The 26,385-nt window shown below is 46.8% G+C and overlaps 1 protein-coding gene across 6 annotated transcripts in view; it reads left to right on the top strand.

Annotated features, from left to right (window-relative positions):
- Positions 1-26,385, top strand: part of LOC119186388 (uncharacterized) — a 76,178-nt gene that overhangs the window by 11,284 nt on the left and 38,509 nt on the right. Inside the window, exon 2 of one of the 6 annotated variants that reach the window (XM_075872177.1) lies at positions 18,761-18,930. The exons of 4 other annotated variants lie outside the window; for them this stretch is intronic. In XM_075872177.1, the coding sequence (XP_075728292.1) occupies positions 18,761-18,930 (170 nt within the window). Of the gene's footprint in view, positions 1-18,760; positions 18,931-24,705; positions 25,322-26,385 lie in introns of those variants that run through there. One more of the 6 variants, XM_037435022.2, reaches the window with a different exon arrangement.

Below are 26,385 nucleotides of genomic sequence, written 5' to 3'. Positions count from 1 at the left end.
TACGTTTTTTCATCTTAGCTTGCAGTCGACGCTAGATGGCGTCTCGTCGCGTAGAAGCCGTCCAGATGTGTTACATTTCTCAAGCAACTTGAGCTTGATTCTGTCTTCCAAGCTTTGTAAGCGTAAACTGTCTGATATGCTGTCTAGAATCGGAACACAGCCCCAGGGAGCTTCGAACTTGACTCGGATTTGTATCGTTCGCGTAGAGCCGGGACACCTCGAAGACACGTGTGGTTTCAACACGTTCCTTGCGTCAAAATGGTTTATTTATTTTTTTTACTGAAGGAGTATACGTAGTAAGCTATTTAATTTTTCTTATCGTTGCACGAAAACGAGTTTAACTTAACCTTGAAAACTTCCGCGTGGATATGGTGTACTGGAATGGGGCGGTGGACCGTCTGACACCCCAGACGTGGCTCCTTTTGCGACTATACGGCCAGCACTGCCGGAGAACACCAACGTTACTAGAATAGAACGTTGGGAGAACACCGCATTACTGTGTCGCCACCTGTCGGCGCCCTGTGAATTAATTTGTGAGCAGCTGAGATAATAACCCTCCGATATCGGTACTTGTAGTTGCCGTGCCGGTCGTAAAATGTATAAAATGAGAAGCGTTATTTATTTTTTTTTTTTTTTGTAACAGCGTGACTGCTTCCTTTTCTGGCTCATGCAGGTAAGTGGTGGTCGTGTAACTCGCCCGCTGATGACGTTATTCTTCAGGGCCTCCTCGTTTGTTTGCTCGCATGACCTCAAGTTAGTGTGATAGCTAAGCCGGGGTACATATGGATCAAATGAACGCCGATGTGCTTTTCTACCCCTTCTTCAGTTAAAACAGTATACGCTAGCAGATGACCTGGGTCCCTGTTATGCGATAGGAATCGTGCGAGCTCGGCCACCCAGAAGCAGCGTTATTGATCTCATTAATGCATCCATATGTGTTGGATGTGTTTTTATCTTGCAGATACTTTTATTTTCAATGGTGTTGTGTGACTGTCTTACTCAAAATATGCACAAAGGGTGGCATTGCAGAATTGAATTACGCGCGCTGGGCAAACCGTTCGATGGTGGCGCCCTGCTGGTGGCGTAATCGCGAAAGCGACCACCACTGTCCCATTTGTTTGCTGTGAAGACGGCACACTGACCCATTCCAGTACACCATAGCGTGGATGTACAATTTTCCGAAGCATGAAAAAAGTAACAAAAGGCCGCTAAACCTGTCAGGCAGACGGCAAAGCGTCTGCTTGTCTGCGTCGGCTTGTCGTCTGTTTCTTTCTTTCGCCGCTTCGTAGAGGTAGGTGGACCTTTATTTTGGAATATAATGCACGTGAATGAGATTCGCTTTTAAAGCTTTTGTTTCAGAGAAGCTTTATTTGCGCAGACGTACCCTCTTTTGAGGCGATGCCTCTATAGACACATGTATGCAGTCGCTCCCAGCGCGCCAAATTCGCGTAGACGATGGCGCCAGATTTTCCTCTAGCTAGTGTTATGAGAAACTCTGTGGAACAAGTTAGTTTTATTATAGTGAACCAGAGCACTTTAGTTTTAATAGGCAACCGTTGCGTTTCGCTTTTTCGTCTGGTCTGTTTGCACTGTGCTGTACTATTCCGTATGTGCTGAGTGTCGGTACTGTATACCAGCGTATCCGCTGGTCTGCGGCCCTTTCGCGTCTTTCCCGCCTTTTTTTTTTTTTTTCGCCGCCGCTGTGTACACGTATATCCGTTCCAGCGGATGGAGTGAATAGTTTACCACGACCACGGTGGTAAAGCAGCACCGGAAATGTCCCCAAGTCAACGGCCCGTGCCTTGTTATTGTATACGATCGGGGTTTCGCGTGTAGCAGAGGGTGTGACGCTGCAGAACTAAGCTTTTTCCATGGCTGTTTTCGTCTGGAATGTTTGGCGTCTGTCAGGCATCGGTCGTCATCATAGGCAACGCGTCCAAGTGGACGTATTGATGGATGGAATGCGATCACACAAAAACTCCATGGATCGATGGAGTAGAAAGGTTGGATGGGTTAGTTTAGTTAAATGGAATGAATAGGACGAAATGACACAGGTTGTATAAGAGGGCGCGTGTACTGATGGGTCGATGAAATTGAACGTAATGGAGTGGGTGTTTACTTGTACGGGCTCGACCAAGGTGGGGACGTGGTGACGCACATGAAAAGCCTAGACGGAAGCGGCAAAGATTTGTTAGAGTGAAATGGATGGCTATGAATGAATGGGGTGAAAGGGATAGAGGTATATGATGAAATGGATAGACGTAGGCACAGGTGGGAGAAGGCGGATTAGCGTAGCTAGACATGGACGATAGGAAATGTCAGGCACAGACAACAGATTGACACAAACTGACAGACAGCCGGGTTGATTATGTTTCAGGGACAAAAGGTTTTTTTCTTTTGTGATGACTCTCTCTCTCTCTCTCTCTCTCTCTCTCTCTCTATATATATATATATATATATATATATATATATATATATATATATATATATATATATATATATATATATATATATATATATATATATATATATATATATATATATATATATGATTAGCAACCGTTCATTTCGCGGCGGGTGCACGATACCATAACCTTGTCTCGCGTCTTCTAAATGTTTGTGACGCAGATGTCAAATTCGTCAGGCAGGTGGTATAGCCCTGTGTTATAACATATAGTTCTTGTGAACCTCGCCCTTTTAATTGTTCTTCGCTGCAGAATAATGGTTGGTATTTTTTTCATTTTCCCGTTCGACGCCAGCTGCACGCTATCCCGGCAAAACTGTCCGGTTCGATATATGTTGTTCGTTCTCTATGTGGCATCGTTCACCATATTATATATATAGTGTACGATGACTCAGCGTAGAAAAAAAAAAGGAAAACACAGGAAAGAGTTTTTCAGTCGTGAAAACTTCGGAAGGTGAAGCTGTCCGCGATCGAGCGTGTGTGATTGGCTAGCGAGGTCGCGTGGGGTCGTCAATATACGCGGGTAGATTTGAAATACGCGCCCTCATACATTGTTGAAACCATCATTTTGTTCTATTTATTTGTTCATTCCCTTTCTGGTCGCGTGACCTGCGTGAGGCCTTCTACTACGGCAATTTCATTCATTCGTGCCCCGCCGCGGTGGTCTAGTGGCTGAGGTACTCGGCTGCTGACCCGCAGGTCGCGGGATCGAAATCCCGGCTTCGGCGGCTGCATTTTCGATGGAGGGGGAATATGCTGTATATAGGCCCGTGTGCTCACATTTGGGTGCATGTTAAAGAACCCCAGGCGGTCGAAATTTCCAGAGCCCTTCACTACGGCGTCTCTCATAATCATATGGTGGTTTGGGGACGTTAAACCCCACATATAAATCAATGAATCCACCGATCAATAAATCAATCAATTTTATTAATTCGTCTGATCATCGACAATCACACGATCTAGACAGCCACAACGCGAAAGCGCGCGTAGACAATTGAGGAGGTTTTTGTTCTCTCGAAATTGGGGGCCACATCCAGAACCGAAACTAGTTCAAATAAGGCTGTTTGGCACATACATGCTCTAAACTTTTTTCTAAAACAGTAATTATACATTATTATAGTCATTAGTAATTTATTATTGTCTCTCTCATGTGAAACTTGAGAATATGCAGTGTCATTGCAGTCTTATTTTAGCTACAGTTCCGGTTCTGTATTTGGCCCATTAAAAAAAATCGCAGCATACCACAACGGTATGAATGATCATGAGTGGGCCGAAGCGTCCCTCGATCCGTCCGTGCGTCCGTCCGCTCGCACGTGCGCCCAATCGTCCGTCCGTCCCTCCGTTCATCTAGCGGACGCTTCAAGTACCGCCATCTCACTTCTAGCGGACCCTTCAAGTACCGCCTTCTCACTTTTTTATTATGTATTCGCCATATACAAATACCGCCATCCAGCGAACAATCACAGAACTAAACGAGAGTATGTACCACATTTCCGCTGTCAGCGCTTTGTTAACACCGAAAGCGTGACATGTGCACATGTCACGTTTGCTACGTTTTTCGTTATGTTACGTTTTTCGTAACATGTGGACATGTCCCGAGTGCGGGTATGTGCCACTGGTATGTGCCACTGGTATGTGCCACAGGTTACTCACTACGGGGACGCACAAGCCACGCCATAAGGACCTTGGCCACCTAAAAAAAAAGCTATACTCAAGTGCGCCTGTGATCGACGCACCTTCTACGAGGCCGTATCCTGTAGAAATGGCTCCACTGTTAAAGGGAGCACCTGCTGCCGGCACAACATGTTTGGATTTCGCTTTCGCATACTACTGAATAACAGTGGCTTAGATTTGCACAAGGCTAGTGGTGGTCGGCAGTTCTGTTTTCTCTCGACATATTATAGTGCCGTGCATGAAGATTGCGTCCTTATATACTGCCTGACGGAGAGCCAGCAACAAGGACGGTGTTGACTCGAGTGTTCTTTTTAATAGTGGCCCCTACTGTACACTCGACGGCGCCAGCCTTGTCGTGTACAACGCCGGCACCGAAATCTGTGAGTCATAGCAAGCTCCGCGAGAAAAGTAGGCAGACAGCGGCTCCCATTTGTCAAGAACTTCGGTGTTGCTATTTCCGCTTAGCGAATGTCCGTTTTCTTTTTTTTTTTTTGCCCAGTCTTTTGCAGAATTTTCCTGTCGCTTGCTGCGTATTTTTAGGTTATTTGCATTCTTCTAGCAAGTATAGTTAATGTGAGTGATCATCAGCATGATATTTTTATTTTAATCTCTTAGTTTAGTTTAGTTGAGCTCTGGACCGTGCTCGGGAATTTCTGTTAGGGGGGCGTTTATGTGTAGAACGGCCAACCTTGGCAAATGGGGGGGTTGATGTGAAGGCGTGTATTATCACCCGCGCAGTTAATACACGAGAAATTTCGGGTGGTGTCAGAACCCGCTTAACACTCCTTGTAAGGCTGCCCAGACAAGTTTTTTTTTTATTACCCCCTCTCCATTTTTAACTGCTGGATCCGCCGAACGTCGCGCATCGAGGAAAAAATGAATCAACTAGTTCACTGCGAAGAAAAGAAAGTGAAAAAGGTGGAGAGGTGGCAGAATTCTCCGCATTTTAAGATATTACATCTGTTGCAGAACTCGCTCATGTGCGCCGGTGTCGCTCGGCGCTGCACAGCGACGAAGAAAATACTGATGAACGTTGGGACGCGGCTCTTCGCCATTACACGTTAGAAGGACAACTATGGGCACCGCGCAGTCCAGTTTTTACGCGTGATAGTCCAACGGGCCCGTAAAGTCGCCGAAAGGCTAGCTTTTTTTTATCCTAGCGTCGTGGCAGAGGCCAGCTTTGGGCTAGGAAGTTAAAGCACGAAAAATTTCGGTGGGGGGAAGGGGGTCAAAACCCTGGTTGAGCTTGACATTATGCGACAGCTTAGGTGTTTTGCAAAGGCGCGACCTATATCGGACCTAACTAAAGTTTTTTTTTCTTCTATTGTCATATTCAATCAATCATCATAAATAAGTTACAGTATACGGTGTAGACATATAAGGGGTAGAGGTCTTTTGTCCCATCCATCCATTCGTTTGCTGTGTTAGCCCCTTCTACTACAGACCTGAGTCGGCGAAAGGGGAAACCTTGTCAGTACCAACGCAGTCCTTTCCCTTGTTTATTTTCCACCCTCAGACAGGTGACTAAAAGAAAGTTTGCGTCATGCTAAAACGTAGACTGTGGATATCAGCAGAAATGAGATATACAGGCGCGGTTACGGAGGTGTGGGCTGCAGTGTCGATGATTCCGTGAACGCATGCAATGGCAGAGCACCGTCACATTTACAGCATCCGCCATTTGTCCCTAGTCTTGTGTGTTGAAGTATAAAACGAATGAAGTGTACTGTAGTGATCGGGATAGACGTGTAAGAAGTAAAGTAGGTGGCACAACAACTTGCTGCCCTACGGGGACCGAACGGGCAACCTCAAGGTTCCGACGCTCGGCCAATAGAGCTGCAGCAATGATCTTGACCCCCCATCCCCGTTATTTACGTTAGTGCGTCTAATCTTGCGAGTGTTGGCGTCGCTCGTAAGCGTGATGGCGAGTGGGGAACACTTATTTTAATAAAGCCAGCCGCCGTGACGTAGCGAGTGATATTTTTACTAGCAAGCAGCTGATACCCGTATTACTACTGCAACTGAAGGCATCAAGTATGCCGGAACGACGCTCTATATACGGCATAGAGTTTCTCAAAATTAACTATAAGAGGGCACTCTGGCGCTGCGATCGTTCAGAGACCATGGGAATGATGGGTAGTGCACACGTTTGTCCAATCTTCGTACTTGCGGGCGGCGAATCGTACTTGCGGCTTCGTTCATTGCTGTGCTTTGATTTTGTTTTGAAAGAAAGATTCAACTCTTCTGAACTTCGTGACCCAATTTTGGAAAGGTAATTCGAAAAAAAAAATAGAGTGGTGAAGCGCGATCGCTGAACATTTGCTGATTTTTGTTTCGTGAGAAAACAGCTTCAAGCCACACGAACACAAACGGAGCCAAAGGCAGGCCAGAAGTACGAAGTTTAGACAAATGTGTGTACTACCCATCATTCCCATGCTCGCTGAAGCGCCGTGCGTTGCGGCTCCCATAGACACTAGCGCCAGAGTTCCCTCTAGTGTATATTGGGAAACTCTATGATATACGCTATAGCGAAGGTGTCGGTGTACGCATTGCAGATTTTTTTTTTATATAGCTGCTTCGGCGCCAGAATTGCTGGGAAACGACGCTCCGCATTTCAATTGATGTCGAGTTTTATTAACATTTTTTCTTCTTTTTTTTCGCAGCAGTAAGACGAACGTTTATCGTCATTTAGGGCGAGTGTACTTTGAACTGCGACGCGCCAGGTTCTTTGAACTGATGGAAATGCCTTTTATCACGAAACACGCCCGAGGCAATGCCTTTTCCCTCGAAGGGGTACTGCCTGGAGCCTACATTTCTTCTTTCGATGCAGGAGTTTCTTGATTGATTTGTGGGGTTTAACGTCCCAAAACCACCATTTGATTATGAGAGACGCCGTAGTGGAGGGCTCCGGAAATTTCGACCACCTGGGGTTCTTTAACGTGCACCCAAATTTGAGCACACGGGCCTACAACATTCCCGCCTCCATCGGAAATGCAGCCGCCGCAGCCGGGATTTGAACCCGCGACTTGCGGGTCAGCAGCCGAGTGCCTTAGCCACTAGACCACCGCGGCGGGGCATGCAGGAGTTTCTTCAAATGCTCTTAGTTTGTTTATTGGTAGACCGAACGCACATTATTATTTGTTTTATTTTCTAAACAGATACCAGAAGTATTGATTACATGTTGTATATGCCTTTACGCAACTAGCCTTTCTAGCTTTTCCACTTGAATAATCCACTTCTCCGGATTTAAAAAGGAAAAAAAAAAGTAATTACAAAAGCCACCCGGCCCAGGAAGCACTTCTTCGTTTACATCTCGTTTGGTTGTGCTGAATACGCACTCTTATTAGCTTTGCGGTAATTAATCGCTTCACCTTAGTGACCATGTCACAGCAGTGACCGTCTGGGTATTGAAATACGCGTAGTAACGGTAGTGGTAGCGTGTACCGTTGTAAGCGCTTGGAAGTCCCTAGAAATAGTTTTTTTTTTCTCTTTTTCTAGGGACTTTATAGGCGCTGCGCTGTGGGCGCTTAGCGCCATTGAGTGGCCGTATTCCTGTCATGGCCTCCAATCTCGGGGGCCATGTTCCAGTATTCCCGTTGCCTAGAGCTTACTGAGCGAGATGGGATCCGGAAGGATTTAGCTGCTTTCGCCACGGTAGTCTAGTGGCTAAGCCACTCGGCCGCTGACCCGCAGGATCGAATCGCGGCCGTAGAGGCCGCATTTTAGATGGAGGCGAAAATGCTTTAGGCCTGTGTGTTTAGATTTAAGTGCACGTTAAAGAACCTCAGGTGGTCGAAATTTCCGGAGCCCTTCACTACGGCGTCTCTCATAATCGTATAAGGTGGTTTTCGTACGGTTACCGCAATAATTATTATATATTATTTAGCTGCAGGGGCCTTACATCGCGTGACATTGCGATTTGATGCTGTCGCATTCGTTGCTTTTCTTTTATTATTATTATTCACTTCGTTTTCGTAACCTGTAAAGTTTCCATCCATAAACCTGTTGAGCGACCTGTAAACCAAAAACATGCTCGTACCGACACTGACATTGCTTTGGTACTCGTGTGCTATGTGTTACGCACCTTGCGGATATATAGAAAGATTATTAAGGTCACAATAACTGCCTCTACTTGGAAAAATTAGCCTTTTCAGGATCGATATATAGGACAGAAATGCCCCTTGTACCACTGGTGGAACAAGCTAAAACAGCAGTTTTTTTTTTCCTGCTTGTGGATAAGACATACAAACTTTCACGAAATACCTGGTGATATCACTTGCGGGAACCCCCGCCGTTCAATATCCGTGTTGAACTCTTATTTAATTCCTTCAGCCGGCTTGTCGTCGTGTCGTTTAATTTCGCGTTTTCAGGCAATGAAGGAAACAACTTTATTGTGAAATCCGGCTAGCTGCTGGTCCGGGCCAGACCGCTCAGATGGAGGATGGAAGGCCTTGTCTTCTAATAGCCTCCCTGGCCTGCTGGATAACCTAGGTCTGGTGTTCTAGTTCGGAGCTGAGCAGCATTGTACGCCAGCGCTCCCGGAGAGGTTGTGGGAAGTTTTCTCGGGACACTCCCAGAGCATGTGGCTTAGGGAGGCCGCTTCTACTTTACAGGCTTTACATATCGAGTTTGGGTAAATTGATGAAAACATATTGTGTAACCGAGCAGGGCTGGGAAAAGAATGAGTTTGTAATTTTTGCCACTCTGGCGCCTATTTTCGATCTAATTTTGTGTGAGGTGGAGGACAATAAGTATAGAATATTTTACGGATGGGGGTTGAAGGTCGCCCTATTGGGCAGGTAACTTATGTGTTTTGTGTCTTTGACTGCCAAACGAACAGTGTTATGGTTTGGGCATACGAATGAAAACGATTGCGTTGGTGCGCACGATGTGTCGTGGCTTACAAAAAGCAAGAAAACATTGGTTGAACAGGCCAAAATATCTTACAGCCCAAAATGTCTTACAGCCCAGGTGTCTTACGGAAGCGCGCTTGAGCCAACGTCTCTTTATTAGACGGCGATGCTAGGGCCACTTGAGAGTATCACTGGCCGAAAAGCAGCGGGGTAACTGGCCCTTCAGCGCGTCGGTAAACCGGTTGCAGCCGGTTTTACGCGCGCTTTAGCGTCTGCTTCTTTGCGCGTCTGCTTGGTGGGGTTAGTTTTTATTTCTATTTTTGTTCCTATCGCTTCTTGCGCGCGTTTTTTTTTTTTTTCGCTGCGAACTTTTTGCGCGCTAGCGCTGGTTTTTCGCGGCCGAAACGGTGTTCGCAGTCTCCGCGGCCAGTGAGTGTGTGGTATGCAAGATGACGTCATGGCTGCGCAAAGGATGGCGGGAATTTCAAGGGGGGATCAAGATGTGTGCCTACACCCATGCAAACATCGCTTGCCCCCATTTTCCATATGGGGCGTGGTCTTGCCAATTTTTTTATCTCTCGCTCGCGGTCCTCGCTTATATTTCTGGCGTTACGTGTACAATTTGTGTCGCGGGGTATGGCTTCCGGGCGATGAGAAAACGTTAGTCATTGCGTTATCGCGCAGATTTTCGGGCAGATTCCCCCTTTTTTCCTTCGCATTTCGTAATATGTCCATTCTTGAAAACACTGTACGCGAAAGCTCGAATTGTACGGTGCAACGCCTCCGCCGCCTTGCTCATCACGCCCGATGCTGCCACATCCGCCGTGCCGTGACCGTGCTCTTTGCACAGGTGGCCGATATCTCTCTCCCGTCCGCCCTTATGAATCCTCTCTCTCTTCAAAGGCATAAGCCACCCCCTGCGACGTGTAACGGTCACAGCTGGCATATTTCGATGCGTCCCGCTAGAGGGCGCACCAGTCTTCGCACTCTGGCGGCGCGTGCGGCCGTTACTCGTCTGAACGAGAAGGCGAGGAGGAAAACGAGGGGGCGGGGCTTCGGGCCCGCGGTCGGCGCTATTTCCGTGCACTGCAGTGCCGCGGGCTGCTGGAAGCCCGCAGCTGTTTTGTTCCTCCGACGCAACCCGTGGTGATGTCTTCGATAGTTGCGTGCAGCGCTTACGAGGCGCTGTTATGGCCTACACGGGTGGCATTTTTTCACTGATTAATAATAGTTAATGCAGAAACGGCGCGAAAGTCGAGGATAAGAGATGCCACAAACACGGCGGTGTCGCGAGGGTGGTCTGGGTTTGCTAGTTATCTCTAGGGCAACTATAAATACTAAAATCAAATCGCTTTGTTTGTCCTACCCCCACTCTGTCTGAATTTGGCTGCAGAGGACCCCGCTGGTGTGGGTAGTGCTGCCTGCTTTTAAAGGGAAGAGAACAGGTTGCGACGGGGCGATGAGGATTTGAATTTGTAACAGTGTATGGTTCAACGCTTTTGTATTGTCCCCCGTAGCCTGTGATGTCTCTTTGAATGGCGACGTACCTTTAGAGCTGACAGCATTCGCGCACAAAATGTTACTTTGTCGAGGAATTTGCGCTCCCTTGGAAGGGGAAAGAATGGTACACTTCGGTGGCACAGGCCGAGGCATTTTATTTTATGCCGGTTTTCTCGCCTCACCATATTTTTTGTCTTAGTTGGGGAGTGAACTGCGACAGTGTAGATACTTCTTCTGCGCAAAATGTAAGCTTACGTTAATTCATTCAATGGAATTCAGACAATCGTATTGGAAGTAAGCGTGGGGAATGGGCCAATAAATGTTCGTGACTAGCAGAAGCTCTACGGGAGAAATTTAGCAAGAAAAAAATAAAGTCGGAAAAGAACATCTTGTTGAGATGAAGAAAAAAAAAGTGGAGTCTGCATTGAATTGCGTTTATTGAAGTTTTCTTCTTGCCTCTGAGTGCACCTACATGGTAATTTTTTCTGGTGTGTACAGCAACTTGAGGAACTCAACTGCGAAACGTAATCAATGGTAGTTGCATGCAGCTATCCCATAATACAACGTGACTGCTGTGTCTAGCCATGTTTGTTCCTCCAACCCTCACTCCGTTTTTTTTCTTCTGCCATCCCTGTTTGGCGAATTCGTATTTTCGAGAACTTAGTGGCACTATGGTATTTTTTTATTGTTGTTAAATTTTAGATTACCAATTTCCACTTGCAACACCGCCCCGCTGTGTAACACATTGAGGTTTATTAAATCAATCAATACGAAATGCCTCTGCCAGTAACGTCTGAAGTATGTTAACCAGAAAGCGTTGGGCATCAACATGTAAAAGCTTAGATAACGCATATCGTGAGCACATCAGCAAAGATGCGTTGGACACCGTACTTTTTTCGCACATGACTCGCATCTCCGACTTCCAACTCTACAAAAAAAAGAAAAAAATGTACATTTAACCTCGGCATAAAACAAGCACCCCCTACTTTTTAAGCACATCTTCTCGTATTTCGGTGCGGGTTGTATGCGAGAAAATTCGGTATTCAGAGAGGCATGCAAGTTTTGCGCTATTAGTACGTTGATTTTAACGCGAAAGTGTTTTATGCCGGGGTTCACCACGGCTTCGCTGACGCACTCGCACGCTGCCACGGCCGCGTTTACTTAAGGAGCACGCTGCCACGGCAGCGTTTACGAATGGAGCACGCTGCCGACACACGACGCAGGAAGAATTGTGGCAGTTGTTCCCACCCGTCCTGTGTTTACTTGTCCGCTCGTTTCGTGCGTCTCTTTTTTTTCTGTTTGAACACGCTTTAAGTGTCGACTAGTCACAGTTGTTAGTCCGCTCTTATCCTGTGTATGCATTTATTTCGTGCGTGCTTTCTGCTTGAGGTATGCGCTGGAAGTTTCGAGCTGTTTGTCGTTCTTAACGTGACTTTTGAAATTTGTTACTGTTGTTGAAAAAAATGCTAAGTGCCCAAGTACTTCTGTAATGACACGTTTCACTTTCGTGCTATAACTATTCCTATATATGGGGATCAGCCACGTTTTTTGTTTAAAGGACGATCTAAAGATGCCGGAGTTCTTACTCCCTAATTGATACGTATATATTCGTGAAACCGTGCGATTACCCACAAACTGAAGGAATAATTATTCTAGGTCATTCTACATTCGTACTGTTAATAATATCTTAACACTGTGCCATATTTATACAGTATTTATACTGTACGAAGACCGTATTTATAGGGCACGTTTTAATAAAAACATCGATATCTTTCATAAGTCAATGCCGTTTATTCTCTCCGTATTTCGAATTGTTGAGTACCTTTTCTGCGTTGTCCTGCAGTACGAGTCGCCCTTTTTTCGTTATTTTTTTGTTGTGAAATCACTTAGTGTTTTCTTAAATTTTAAGTGTTACATTTGCATAATTGTTATTTTGTTGATTTTCTTTATATTGTGTACGATTATATTTCTTCTTTTTTTTAGTGCTTTCTTTAACATTTTCTGTAGCTTAGTTTTTAAGGCGTTGCACAATGTTTTGCCCCCTTTTTTTCTTTCTATGTATATAAGACCATTTTACACCGGTTGTATTGTACACGGATGTAGACAATTTTATTATGGGGACCCTTTCAGCAACTCGCTTTGAGTCACTTGACGCTAGAGGCCCGTGTGCCTGCAGATTTAGGTGCACGTTAAGGAACCCCCAATTTGTCGAAATCTTCGGAGCCCCCACTAAGCAGCGTCTCTCATACTCATATAGTCGTTTTAGAACAAAAAACGTCCAACAATTATTGTCACTTTGCAGCTATGCAATTATTCTCACTACGATTGCAGCTGTATGATTATGATGCGCTGTATGATGTTTTGTTAATAATATTTAAGTGATTTATTGCTGTTCTCACGCGTGTAATTTTATCTTGCGATTGGATACGTGACTCTTCATTAGTTTTCTTGCTTTTAAGCTTGCGTTAATGGCCGTGTAATTATATTTTACTCTTCTCGATTGCTGTGTCGTGCGTCAGTTCGAGGAAGTTGAGGCCTGACCCCACGTATACCAGTTGAGCGCGTCAGAGCTTGTATTTTTGACGAAAAGCATGACCCCACTGATCCTTCGCAGCGCGTCGGCGCGTGCCTTTTTGACTCGGCGCCGCGCCCACCTTTCTATAGAAAGAGTGGGCGCGTGACTACGTTAAGTCACGCGCCCACACTCTCTGTGGGGAGGGGGCGCGGTGCCGCGTCAAAAAGCCACGCGCCCACTTCACTGGTGGTGGTAGTGGTTAGAAGATGAGAAAAGACACCCAATTTGTGCAACCTTTTCTCATCTTCTAACCACTACCACCACCAGAGAAGTGGGCGCGTGGCTTTTTGACGCGGCACCGCGCCCCCTCCCCACAGAGAGTGTGGGCGCGTGACTTAACGTATTCACGCGCCGCGCCTCCTCCCTATACAGAAAGTGTGGGCGCGTGACTTCACGTAGTCATGCGCCCACTCTTTCTGTAGAGAGGTGGGCGCGGCGCCGCGTCAAAAAAGCACGCGGCGCCGCGCTGCGACGGATCAGTGGGGTCAGGCTTTTGGTCAAAAATACAAGCCCCGACGCACTGCAACTAGTACGTGGGGTTTCTCTGTACGGATATATAGAAATAGTGGGCGCGTGACTACGTGAAGTCACGCGCCCACGCTCTCTCTACAGGGAGGGGGCGCGGCGCCGCGTCAGAAAGCCACGCCCCCACTTCTCTCTACGAAGAGGGCGCGGCTCCGCGTTCAAAATGACTCGCGCCGACGCATTCCAATGGATACGTGGGGTCAGGTCTTTATGGATTTTTTTTTCATGAGAGCGTAATCGCGTTAGCGCAGCGGCGAAGTTGTCCACTATAGGGGCGAAGACTCTCGCCAGTGTCTTTGTAGCGCGTGTTACGGATAATCTTATCGCGGGCTCTTATGCACCCCATCGTCACCGCAGCTGTTCCCCTGTGGGTACTTTCCCGCGTAGTTCACCTGCGTGATAAGCAACGCTTGCGGTTGCTCCCTCAAACTTCCCATAGGATGTGCCGAATGTGTGGTGTCTAGCGTTAAGCGCCTCGTGCGGCGATACGAGTTTCTCGACGTTACCGAAATCGAGGGAACGCTACATTGTAATATTGTAATCAAGACGATAAGTTAGAACGTTACTTTCTGTTTAGAAAAGTGCGTTGCTTATGCGGTTGCTGTGCGCGCTGCTCTAATAATGCAATGAAGTAATAAATGCGTAATGCCATATACCTCTGTTTTATTCCGTTAATTAAGTGCTTCGTGCATTGCGAGTCCCAAATAATAATAACGTTATTATTATTCTTTTCAATAACGGGAATTCTGGACGAGAATGAATAAAGTGCTTGGTAAATAAATTATTCATTGAATATTATTATTTTTAAACTGGAATTCTGCACGTTAGGGCGCGTACAGAATTTAAAAAAAAATACATTCCACGAACGGGTCGTTGCTTTACAGAATGAAAATTGGGTATTAAACGCAATCGTGGATGGGACGTTTCGTTGTCCTGCTCGTGCAGTTAATTCACAACCGTATGTACTGTTATAAGACGCGGACACTGTACAGCGTCACGGTCGTGATAATCGCATTTATATCCATACACGGCCGCACGAAACAGTATGGTACCCGAACTGGCTGATTTGCGGAGCCACCGTACCAATCAAGCTGCGCACTTAAACCAGCGAAGTGAAACGCTGGCAGGTTTTTGGAAGCGTCTGATGTGACGCGTTCTCGTCTTTGCGTTTCCTAACTATGCGCGTGGAGTGGCGGTAGTAACAGCGCAATAGAGCAGGACGACGAAGGAACCCATCCCGACGACACGCGAGCGCCGACTATTATCTCTTTATTTCGTGCATCAAGACGGGACCCTGCAGGCTAAGGAGATTGCAGGAAATTACGAACTTGCACACGCAGAATGGCCGCAAGAACGGGACAGTACCTGAGTCTTTCCGTTTAAGTACCATGGAACTGCGCTTGGCAGTCATTGCTCATGTGTGGACCCGTTTTGCATATGTAAAACAAACTCCGAGCAAGTCTGCAAGCTCTTTTTATTAATAACTAATTTATTTATTTCTTTTATCTACGCTGGCCGCAGGCACTTGACAAATTCTATTTTTTTTGTCTACATGTTGCATCAAACGACACTCGACAACACATACATTCAAGCAACTCCCGTTTATTCTGACGTCAAGATGAGATACAATCAATTTACCATACTTGCGGTGGGGGGCACCTTTCTTGGCTTCAGCGCGAATTAGACGAAAACAAAGAAGACACACAGACGACCGTTCGTCTGTGTTCTGTGGGTCTTCTTTGGCTTCGTGTAATTCGCCCTTAAGCCTATCCAAGTATGTACTGACTCGGCCAAGTCAAAGTGCTATTGCGTACCTTTCGCCACATTTCTCAAAGCTTTAATGACAGCACCGAAACCTGTACAGCAGAGTCGCGGGATCGAATCCCGGGCGCCGCGGCATTTTCGATGGAGATGAAGATGCTTGAGGCCCGTGTTCTTAGACTTAGATTGATTGACGTGTGGGGTTTAACGTCTCAAAACCACCATATGATTATGAGAGACGCCCTAGTGGAGGGCTCCGAAAATTTCGACCACCTGAAGTTCTTTAACGTGCGCCCAAATGTGAGCACACAGGCCTACAACGTTTCCGCCTCCAGCGGAAATGCAGCCGCCGCAGCCGGGATTCGATCCCGCGACCTGTGGGTCAGCAGCCGAGTACATTAGCCACTAGACCATCGCGGCGGGGTTGCCTATAAAGTTAGGGGCACGTTAAAGAACCCCAGGTGGTCGAAATTTCCGAAGCACTCCACAATAGGGTCTCTCATAGTGGTAGCTTTGGGGCGTTAGACCACGACAATTATATTATTAGGAACCTGTACAGCAATGGTTTTAAGAAGGCTGCGAAATCGCTCGCTGATAAAAAAGAAAAGCACCTTATGTCCCGTGACAGCGGCCCCGTCTGATTTTTTGGTGTGCTTCACAGCAAATGATTTTGCGTTGCGGTGGAGCTGTCTTCTCTTTTCGCTTCGTGAGGTGACTGTAAAGCTTTCGTTTCAGTTTTATGCGACATGCGCTGGCGAGCATACTTTTTATAGGCTTGTATATTTAAAGGGCAAAAATAGCTGGAAGCAGATTGAATGCGGCTATGGAATCCACGACTTATTGACAAGCTGTTGATATCGAATTGGTGTGCCACTTTCCTTTCACCAATCCCTGCATGGGAGCAACCAAAGCACCCGTTTCACGCTGCATGTTGGAATAATTTTTGACCCCCCCCCCCCCTCCGTCTTTATAATTGCAAGGGGTCCTCGAAATCCTTGGATGTAAACCCTTCCTGTGCAGTGTCAATGTTTGCAGTAAATCTACAGTAGGTGCATAATGTACACACTTGCAGTGTGCGTGTTATAAGAAATATTATGGGTATTTATCTCGGTTTAATGGCGCAAGCGCTGCTATCACGCTAGGTTGCGCCTTCCACGTAATGGTTGACAAGTGGAGGGGCAATGAATAATGAAATGTGGAGGCAGAAGCAGCAAAGGTCAGTCGGTGTTTAAGTTAGGTTGGGTTTGGTGACGCAGCGGTAATTAATGTAGTTTCCAGAAAGCACGCACATTGCGGTCAATGCCGTGCCCTTTACTGAAATCCTGGCTGTAAGCCAAGCCCTCGAGGTATCTGGACCACGTTGCCGTGTCGTGCCTTTCAGATAAAACGGTACGTTTGACAGTTCAATATCTCTGGTTCCAACGGTTAGTGTTCCAACATAATGCGTTTGTACAATAACCAAGCATCTGCTAGTCCCAGCAAACATACCTGTGCTGTCGGGCATTTCGTGGACCTCCGACCAATTTCGGTTTTGATGGGATGTGTCGCATGGCGCCACACAGCGGCTATATTAGTAATCATTGTTACGCGCCAATGCGCGCTCTCTGAATAAACAGTACCCTCCCGCTTCTCGGCCTAGCGTGACGTTCTTAACAGCGCTCCGGTGCTAACTTGCCCATTGCCTCCGTCGGACGGTGCCCCGGTGGGGATACAACAATGCCTTCTTAGTATTTGCAGGTAGTAATGGAGGTAATGAAATTCACGTTGGTTTGTTTTACTTATCCCCAACAGCTCTAGCAACTTTGTAACCCTTCTAACCTTACAATCGCACAACTAGGGGTGTACGTGTTTCGTTAAAAAGCGCCGTGTGCGTTGCCATGTTAAATTATTTCTATTCGAGCGACATTTATTGACATCAAATAAAGCGCAATGGCTCGGCATTGCCCTATTACATCGATTAATAACTGTTTATTGTTTTAACTAATTGTCATACCAACTACAAATCACAATATACGAACGAGGACCCACGTACACGCGCGTGTAGAATATTTTACATGGCCTCGGAATCTACTACATCTGCGCTAAATTATGCGGCTACTAAGCGTGTATCGGTTAGTAGCCGCATAAATTAGAGAAATAATCGATCCCTTCTTTTTGAACTGTTGTGCCCTATACGCTATGCACACTCGTGTCTCATCACGTATAACACGAAACTGTTATTTCAACATAGCCATTAAAATTAAAGTTACTCGAATTTCGCATAAGTCTGTCGCCATAGTAATACAGCCATATACGCGAAAGCGTCTGACTAAGTCTGTGGCTCTCTGGTTAACCACTGACAACCAAGAAACGTATTTGGCCAGTAACTGCAGCTTTTACTAGCTTTGAAAAATCTCGTGACTATAGTAAGAAATTGCCGAGACGTTAGTAAAGGACCTGAGAAGTTATACCCCTGTCACACGGCCACCACCAAACTCCTTTGAACATCGTCAACGTAAATCTCCCCTAGGGGGTTCGACGGAGAAGGAGTTGTGGCAATGTCACACGGCAATTACAAAATTGTAACAGTTGCCGCGAGGGGGCTCAGCTGGTGATGTTTAATTTTCGGAAATGTATTCTAATTTCATCTCTATTGATTTTTGTGAATCGTCGTTATGCGGTTTTTACAAAAAAGCACTATTAAGTAGGTGAGAGACTAACAAACCATTAAAAATTATTTAAAATGAAAACGCATTTGGTAAATGTAGCGATGCTGCTAGTGCTGCTGGCCACATTGTGTTTTTAGTTGTTTTGTTGCCGGTATACATGCTCGGTAAGAAAGTTCTTATGCTTCCTTGCCTCGTGAGTGCACATTTTGTGTTCTTCAGCCATGAGTGACACAGCGGACGACGTGAGGAAGTGGTATGATATTGCGCGGGTAATGACGTAGGTCGAGGTGCGCCGACCAGCACGACTCGCGAGGCACGGTGTTGAGAGTAAGTGAACTATGGCGGGCGTAAATATATGTAAACAAACACGCGTTGTGAATGAGTACTACAGCGAAAGAACATTTAATATTGTCAAATTGTATTATTCTTTCACTACGGCCACTTACTGCTCGAAATTTTTCTTTGACCTCTAGATTGCTCGGGACGAGGGTATCTCGTTTCGCTGCTAAGGGAGATCGTTGAACGTCCTTTGCGAAACGCTCCGTTTACCTTCGTTTGGGTAAGGGTGGCCGTGTGACACGGACCGCATCTTCGTTGTCGTAAGGACGGGGGAGTTGAAGGGTCTTCGCGGGTGCCTGTGTGACAGGGGTATTAGTCTGTACGTGCACTTACCAACTATATATGCTAACTTCACCTTTGAGAGTGTTGGCCGCCGCAGCAGCCAGTCTTCCTTCAACGTGAGCACCGTTACCACACGCCGCAGAACGTGTCCGGGTCTCGTGCGAGGGCGCTCCTCGCCCTACCCGGCGGTGAGGTCGCAGGATCGTCTGCCGTCTCCATGGAAACGCCCAGGCGACGACCGCTGCTGAATCCCGCAGTGCGGCGCGCCTTGTACCCCGCTGCTCCGTCGTCGAGCCGCCACGGGGATCCAAAGTACGTGAACAGTATAGCGACAAATAGAAATCGGTGACGAGTTAGCATTTTAATTACATTTGTAAGAGTTAATTTGGTTTAGCAAGCGGTACGCAAGCCAGCGCAGCGCCTCCTCTATCGGCCTGAAAGACGACGCGCGAGTGGCTCGATCAAGTAGTCGCGAACCACACATCCCTTTGAAATGAGCTAGGCGTCCAGAACAACAAGCGCTTCACGATTCTCGTTTCCCAGTTTCCATTATATCCGAAACAATGTGAATGCAGCCGAGCTGTATAGCAGCTTAGAATGCAGCCGCTGCATTCGTTCGCGCAAGAGAAGACGCGGCGGCATCTCTACTCTTGTTGCGGCGCCTAGCGGCGAAACGCCGCACTAGCACCGATGGCCGCTTCCCATTAAAATCCGCTCCTTCGCCCGGGCACTGAAAAAATAGAGGAGGCGCTGGCCAGCGTCAGCCAACACCTTTGAGAACAAAGGGGACATCTTTCGGAAAGGCGTTCGGGCACAGTGACACACGACAAAGGAGTAACTCCTTTCCGGCAAAAATCTTTTTCGCAAAAGCAGATCCCGCATCTACTTTTCTGGCAAGAAGGGAGTACTCTCGCATACAGTGTGCTTAATTTATCAATAGAAGAAAACGTGTCGCAACACTGCGGTGCCCTGTCAGTATTTTTTTTGCGCTGAGAAAATGTTTTCATTTTCAGCAGCAGTGCGATTTGTTGAAAAGTGAAGGCCTATAGTCTGTCCATACTCTCAAACGCCTGGATTACGTCACTAGCGCGATCATGTTACGGTTGGCAGCGGCAGTTGCTGTGTCGGCGACGTAGTATCTTGTAACAATGGAGTCGGCTCAGTCGGTGAAGAATAAACCGCGCGTCCAGTGGACTGACAAGGAGACCTGGGCGCTGATAAAGCTATGGGAGGACCATTTGGACGCCTTGCGAGGGCAAAAGCACAACGGTGGAGTGTACCAGGCGATTGCTGAGAGCCTCACCGACGCCGGTATTCCGCGTACACGGGCGCAAGTTCACAGCGAAATTGACAACTTGACACAAAGACATTCAGATAAGACGGCCACTCACGCTACGCGTTGTCGCGCGCGTCCCGCTTGCTTGTTTAGTGTGTGTTAAGATCGGGCCTGTAAAAACCGACGTGCATGGGCACCTCGCATATCGAGGAACAAAAACAAAAACAGCAAAAAAAAACGACTGTTCATAGTTGCCAGACGAACTTAAGTTGCTGCTAAACACGCAAAAAAGCGAAAGAAAATTACAGGAATGCGCATTATAAGCCACCAGACAATAAAAAAACAGTTTATGCTCCGGCGTCGCTGAATGTGATGTACATGCGCAGATTCTTTTTAATATTTTCAATCTTGCTGCTTCCACAAACAGCGCCATTTTTTCTGTAGCGTTCTTCTGAGGCACTGCCTAAAGCAGTAGTCCGGTGCCGTGTGTCATCATCGCCACTCCTTTCTGCAAATGGTCCCCTTAGGCGACAAAAGGGGTTTACTTCTAAGTACTTTACTTTTGCCCGTGTGTCACGGGTATAATGCCCCTGACACACGGGCACCCTGAAGTCCTTTAGACAAGGGGACATCTTTCGGAAAGGCGTTCGGGCGCAGTGACACATGACAAAGGAGTAACTCCTTTCCGGGAAAGATCCTTTTCGCAAAAGCAGATCCCGCATCTACTTTTCTGGCAGAAAGGGAGTACTCTCACATACAGTGTGCTTAATTTATCAATAGAAGAAAACGTGTCGCAACACTGCGGTGCCCTGTCAGTATTTTTTTTTTTTGCGCTGAGAAAATGTTTTCATTTTCAGCAGCAGTGCGATTTGTTGAAAAGTGAAGGCCTATAGTCTGTCCATACTCTCAAACGCCTGCATTACGTTACTAGCGCGATCATGTTAGTTGTGACCCTCTCTAGCGAAGGGTGTAGGCTGTCTGCAATGAAACGGAAGGTGGCTGGGCTCACTCAAAAACACTGCTTAAAGTGGCCGTCTCCTAATAACGGCAATGTGTCTTCGAACCAGCATTCGTTGCGCACATAGGCCCATCTTTTGCGGTTGATGGCTCGGGGGGACAGTGCGGAAGCAGTCAAAATGACATGACGAGTCTTTGTTTGAGGCTCATCACTCTTGCCTTCGCAGCGACAAGAGTCAGGCCCACCTCAACTGTTGCTTTATCTCTGTCTCTGGACTGAGACATCGCAGGACCACGATGAAACGCGGCACGCCGTCACTGGCCCAGGTGGACGCAGCCATGTAAAAAGCACGACAAAAAACAAAAACAGCAAAACACCAACTGTTCATAGTTGCCAGACAAACTTAATTTGCTGCTAAAAACGCAAAAAAAGCGAAAGAAAATTACAGGAATGCGCATTATAAGCCACCAGACAATAAAAAAAACGGTTTTATGCTCCCGCGCGCTGAATGTGATGTACATGCGCAGATTCTTTTTAATATTTCCAATCTTGCTGCTTTCACAAACAGCGCCATTTTTTCTGTAGCGTTCTTCTGAGGCACCGCCTAAAGCAGTAGTCCGGTGCCGTGTGTCATCAGCGCCACTCCTTTCCGCAAGTGGTACTTTACTTTTGACCGTGTGTCACGGGTATAAGGTGAGGACCGACAACTGACTTTTTTCGATCCAGTTTCTTTTCCTGCGCAACAGAAAGCCTACACCTTCGTAGTGATCGTAGCTGCAGTAGTTAATCCCAAGAGCTCGTAGTCATTTTATAACCAGTATTTTTTTTTCGGTCTGAAAGGCTCTGAACGCGGTAGTGTCCTTTGATCCGGCAACGCTGAGTATAGATAGCGATGCCGGTAACTTTTCTGGTGGCTTATGCATGCTGTTGTTCTTCTTATTTCGCGGGATTTCCTGGAACTATGCTTAACCACGTTTATTCTGCGCTTTACAACTATTTTTGAAAATAACAAGCCGTTACAACGAGACGGTGTGGTTCTATAGAGCTTCCCTGCATTTGTACCGCGTCGCCAAGCCAAGTAATCGAAAACGGAACTGCGCATATGTTACGCACAAGGAGGATCAGAAAAAAAAAATATATTGCCGGAGTGGAAGCTCCCGCAATGCCTTGCCAGCAGAAGTGAAGCCAGCTTTTGTCGCTGCCAAGATGGCGGAAACATCCTTTTTTCTGGTAGTGCCGAGATCAAGTGGCTTTGGTATGTTAATGTAAATGTTACGTTAGTTACATATCGAAAGGTGTAGTTCCCGACAAAATGACACACGCGTGACTGAATCTCCAAAGAACTTTGCCTCTAATCAGAGGCTTACTAAGGAAAATTAGTAACACTAAGACGCACTTTGAGCACTATGTGACTTGAAAAAGTTTCCACATTAAACTCGTTTGGCGTGTGAGGGAGACGCTCCGTTTTTGATTGCTGAACGGTGATACTTTATCGTGCCCCTAGTACGATGGCCTCCGCCGCCACCATCTTGCCAAAGGCACGGCTTCACTCCTGGGCAATCATTTCCACTCCAGCAATTTTTTTTTAATCCTCCTTTGTCACGCAAAGGCAGCGCCACTTTAACACGTACTATTAACGCAAGCTTATACGTATACTTTTATAAAACGTTATCTTTTGCTGTAAAGAATCAAACAATATTTCAGTACTCATCAATAAATTGTTGACTGTGTACATTAACGCATGGTCACGTGAAAGGGCATTCGTGATAGTTTATGATTTGCCACCAGAGAGGCCACAGGCCATTTTTACCGATTTTCAATGAAGGAATAAAAATAAAAATTCAACTCTGACGAGAAAAACAGGGTTGGTCTGACTCTCTATAAGGGACAATCTTTCCATCCGTGCCATCATCTCACTTCATGTTCTTGGCAGTTCTCGGTCCCTTTAATGTGAAAACCGAGCGGTGCTTATATTGCGCCAGGAAACATGGTAGGCCAGCCGTATACGCAAACGACCGGCTTACCGTAAAATGCCGAGCAAGCAGCCCTCCAACGAGGAAGGATGATCGCACCAGTGTTTTTTTGGTGGAAAGGGAGAGGGGGCTCGGCGTTTTGCGATAAACACTCTCACAGTATGTATTTTCCCCCTTTTCCCTCGTAATGCTGTCGCCTTGCGCAATAACAGAGAAGTGTATGGTAATGTACGTAAGAATCTGCAGTAGTAGTATTCACTGATCCAACAACTACACACGCGCGCACACACAAATGTACTTGAAGGGTGTTCTAGCGCAGACCCCCCAAGAAAGTGCTGGAACCTTGTTCGCTGCTGTACGTGCCAATGAGATCTTTCGCTGAATAGTGGTTAGTGCGCGGTTGGCCAGCTCTTTCTGCAGACAGGAGCACGAGGAGGAAGTTTTGTATGCTGATCTTGCGTATACAATTTTCCTTCCTCGTTTACGACCTCTTCAGGGTTGACCGCCGATGGCCGCTGGGTGGCTAGAGCTTGCTTTCTTTCTTTCTTTCTTTCTTTCTTTCTTTCTTTCTTTCTTTCTTTCTTTCTTTCTTTCTTTCTTTCTTTCTTTCTTTCTTTCTTTCTTTCTTTCTTTCTTTCTTTCTTTCTTTCTTTCTTTCTCACCTGTAGGCTGCTGTGTTGATGATTCTGGACTATAGGCTATATTATAACGTAAACTCAGTCGGGTTCATTTTTATTTGAAGTCCGTTCAAGTCCGGGATGGTAAAAAATTACCTTGTATCTGCGTCGAGAGTTCGATTCCGGGTCGCTTGTAGCTGCTGTTATGAGCTGAGTGCAAAAATGCCGCGGCACAATCTCAGTGTGATAAGGCAGATTTATAAACTGGTCGTGTTCTCAGCACCAACTGTCACGACTATAGATGCATCTTTGAGGAGGTTAAACGCGTTATTTACTTCCTCACCGGCGTATAGTGCGTGCCTGAAGTGCATGTACTGAAGCAGCCTTGCGGCCTGGCGTTCTTTCATGCGCGAAGCCCCCTAATTTCGCCGCGGTGTTTGGACCGACAGGAAGTATGTGACAAGAAACAAAGATCTTCTAATCTTTGTTTGCTTGCTTAGATCGCGCATCTATACTTTGTTTTATCTGAACGAAAGATGTCTCATTCATATGACTTCAACGTATAAGCATGTATACATGTGTCCGTGTGTGTGGCTGTTAGTGTGTGTGTGTGGGGGGGGGGGGGTAGAAAGTGCATATTTGATTTTAAGGTTGATAGATAAGACTCGTAAGATATCGCTTACCGCCGCAACGACGAAGGCGACAATCAGTGTCTGCGCGCTTGGCGCGAGCAACATTTACTCTTGGTCTACGGCACGCCTGCTATTGTAAAATGGTATCAATGTAGCTATCTTGACGTTACAATGTCTCTGTATATATTGTTTTTTTAAACTGTTTTACGTTGCTCTGAGTTTCTCTGATCGCTACACGTACTATGTAATTCGTAGTTCACTCTCCCACACCATTACTCATATTAAGTCCTGGTCTGGGCTTACTGAGTACTTCATAAAGTGCTGGTCCGAAAGTGCTGAGCACTCGATAATGTGCTCTCCGGGTGTGTTGAGCACTTTCTAATAGAGTTTAGCCCAGGAGTGCTGAGCACTCTAGTGCTAGTTCGAGTGTGCTGAGCACTTTACAAAAGTGCTGCTCCCTGTGTCTAAAAGTGTTGGTCCGCGGTCGTGCTGAGCACTTTAACAAAGCACCGGTCCGGCTGTGCTGAGCGCTGGTCTAGACACGTTGAAACGCACCGTGGCGATGAATGTTACGACAAACTAGCCGTGCAGGAAACGTAGTGGATGGAGCCCCCCAATAACGTTCTTTGAGAGAGAAGGAGAGAGAGAGACGACACGTGGTGCCCGCGGCAGGTCGGTTCGGCGCGAAGCCACTTGTTGCGCCCTGAGCGTCCGCGGCTGTCGCCTGAATCGTTCGCGCAGATGCTGCTGCTTTCGCAGCACTCCTACATACCACGCTCCCCCCCGCTCTTGTTTTTATGGTTCGGCGCCGTTGTTTATTCTGCCGCGCTCGTTTTGTGTACTTGTTATGTATCTCTTCCCGGACCCATCCACGTGTCGTATCCTGCGACGTCCCCTCCCCGGATCTTCGCCGTCCCTTCACTTTTTTTCCTCTCCGCAGTGTGAGGCTTTCGCTAATCCGACGACGTCTGGCATGGCGCGGACGTGCGCCGCGGATGCCGTTGACTTCTTGCACGTCGTCTTGTTTTGCACCTGTGAGTGTGTGTGTGTCTGTGCGTGCGTGAACAGCTACACTAACACGTGTGTGCGACGGTGAGTGGATTCAGCGAGGTCGGCGGGAATTCCGTTGAGACGTCCGTCCTCCGCGTGAGTGAATGATCGAGGGACGAGCAGTGGTGGCCGCGACGGCGGTTGCTTCCCCAATAGCCGAAGCGGTGAAGGGAAATGCTTCGTGATATCTCTTAAAGGTGAAGCATTTTGTATACAACTTCTTCCACTTTTGAGTGTATCCATATGTGTGTGCTCGGCTGCTGACCCGCAGGTCGCGGGTTCAAATCCCGGCTGCGGCGGCTGCATTTCCGATGGAGGCGGAAATGTTGTAGGCCCGTGTGCTCAGATTTGGGTGCACGTTAAAGACCCCAGGTGGTCTAAATTTCCGGAACCCTCCACTACGGCGTCTCTCGTAATCATATGGTGGTTTTGGGACGTTAAACCCCACATATCAATCAATTAATCCATATGTGTGTGATTCAGAGCTCTTAAAAACTCGCCTCAACTATAATGAGTCAGAGTCACGGCGTTTAGTCCCGCAATGGCCGGTTTATCGAAAACGGTTGAAGAAGGGGTCGGGAAGGGGGGGGGGGGGTGAACAAATTGTTACGTAACACTGCCATTGTAAAAAAAAAGCATTTCCCGTATCTCATGCAAGGATGATTCCTGAAAGGAAATTTGAGTCGGAATTCGAGAAACGTATCGATCCATGGTCTCCACAGTGACTTTAACGTGGACGCCGTTTCTTCCGTAATATCGCGGTTATAATTTCACGCGTGGTGACCGAATGTGGCGTGCCGCACGAAACATTCGCACGATATTCTTGATAGCAGCCCGTATATCGGCTTAGCCGAACAAATCTGTATTTAATAATCGCCAGAGGCGAGAAAGTATAACACTAGTAATAATTAGCGAAATCGGAAGACCTTACTCCGCGCTTACGATTTTGCGTTCTCGAGGCCGTTTCGTTTACTGCGTATGGGAAAATATTTCCGTTTCGTGAAGTACTTTATGACATACGCAATCGACAGGTGAAGAAGTGTACATTTAAGGGCTATAGTCTCCTTTGTTGGACGATATTCATAAGAACTAACGGACAATAATGTCAACGAAAGTATATAGGTGATTGTATTAGAAGTAATTACGTGAATGTGAAGAAAAATGGACGGAGGGATAACGAAGGTCGCAGGTTCGATGCCTGCCGGTGGCAACTTAATCTTTTCGTCCACTTTTTTTCTTTCTTGACATTTATATTACGATT

The sequence above is a fragment of the Rhipicephalus microplus genome, chromosome 8 (genome assembly GCF_043290135.1).
Source record: "Rhipicephalus microplus isolate Deutch F79 chromosome 8, USDA_Rmic, whole genome shotgun sequence".
Lineage (NCBI taxonomy): Eukaryota > Metazoa > Arthropoda > Arachnida > Ixodida > Ixodidae > Rhipicephalus > Rhipicephalus microplus.
This window is presented reverse-complemented; position numbering and strand designations above follow the sequence as displayed.